The sequence below is a fragment of the Sinocyclocheilus grahami genome, unplaced genomic scaffold, assembly GCF_001515645.1.
Source record: "Sinocyclocheilus grahami isolate Dianchi unplaced genomic scaffold, SAMN03320097.WGS_v1.1 scaffold875.1, whole genome shotgun sequence".
Lineage (NCBI taxonomy): Eukaryota > Metazoa > Chordata > Actinopteri > Cypriniformes > Cyprinidae > Sinocyclocheilus > Sinocyclocheilus grahami.
The window spans coordinates 638,612-639,353 of record NW_015506054.1 but is presented as its reverse complement, the minus strand read 5'-3'; the positions used below and the strand labels follow the sequence as shown (position 1 = coordinate 639,353).

General features: G+C 42.5%; 1 protein-coding gene across 1 annotated transcript in view; it reads right to left on the bottom strand.

The window, feature by feature from the left end:
* Positions 1-6: 6 nt before the first annotated feature.
* Positions 7-742, bottom strand: part of rcl1 (RNA terminal phosphate cyclase-like 1) — a 20,410-nt gene continuing 19,674 nt past the window's right edge. The window contains exon 8 of the mRNA XM_016248315.1: positions 7-685. Within this exon, the coding sequence (XP_016103801.1) occupies positions 525-685 (161 nt within the window). The 3' untranslated portion in view covers positions 7-524. The remainder of the gene's footprint in view (positions 686-742) is intronic.

The following is a 742-nucleotide window of genomic DNA, read 5'->3' as shown; positions in this document are numbered from 1 at the left end:
TTTTTTTTATAGATTTAGTTAAAACCGTGGTGCAGTTGACCTCAATACTACTGACATGAATCAAACCCATACAATGCCTGCTCTGATTTCATGAAGTCTTTAACAGTAGTTGCATATTTTGCAAGCGAGTGCATCCCGTTTGGTGCACTGCGTTATTATTATGCGTCCTGGAATGGGATTGTGCAATGGAGAAAGATAAGACGCGCGGGCCTCAATACTCCTCTATGGGACGGACTGAAGCGTGAGTTAAAGGTGCAGAAATGCAAAATGACTCGAGATTATCAAATGGCTGAGAAACGCAGAGATCAGCAAAGAAACGGCACATGCATTTATACTCCCACCTCGATCTGAAAATGCACTGTGAAGCACAAAAGTGCCTCTCAAGGTGGTACAAAAGCAAAGCTCAGCAGACATTTCTTCATGAAAGAATACGGGAATGTCATCATTCCACCGTAAAATACAAAACCGCTTTAAAACACTGAGTTTAACACAAAATCTTCAGTCCTGTTGAGATTCTGGAGTCTTTATTTGATGGTTTTGCTGATGTTGCTGTATCCGGCTCCCACACACGTCATCAGGACCTTCTCTCCTCCTTTCTGTTCATCTTCTCCGGGTTTCTGTTGCTCGATCTTGAACATGATCTGAAAGAAGTCTCGGATGTGTCTCAGGAACTCGATTCTGCATGGAAAACAGAGTTAGAAGATGGTTTCAACGAGAGCAAATCACTGCTAACAGAGTCATT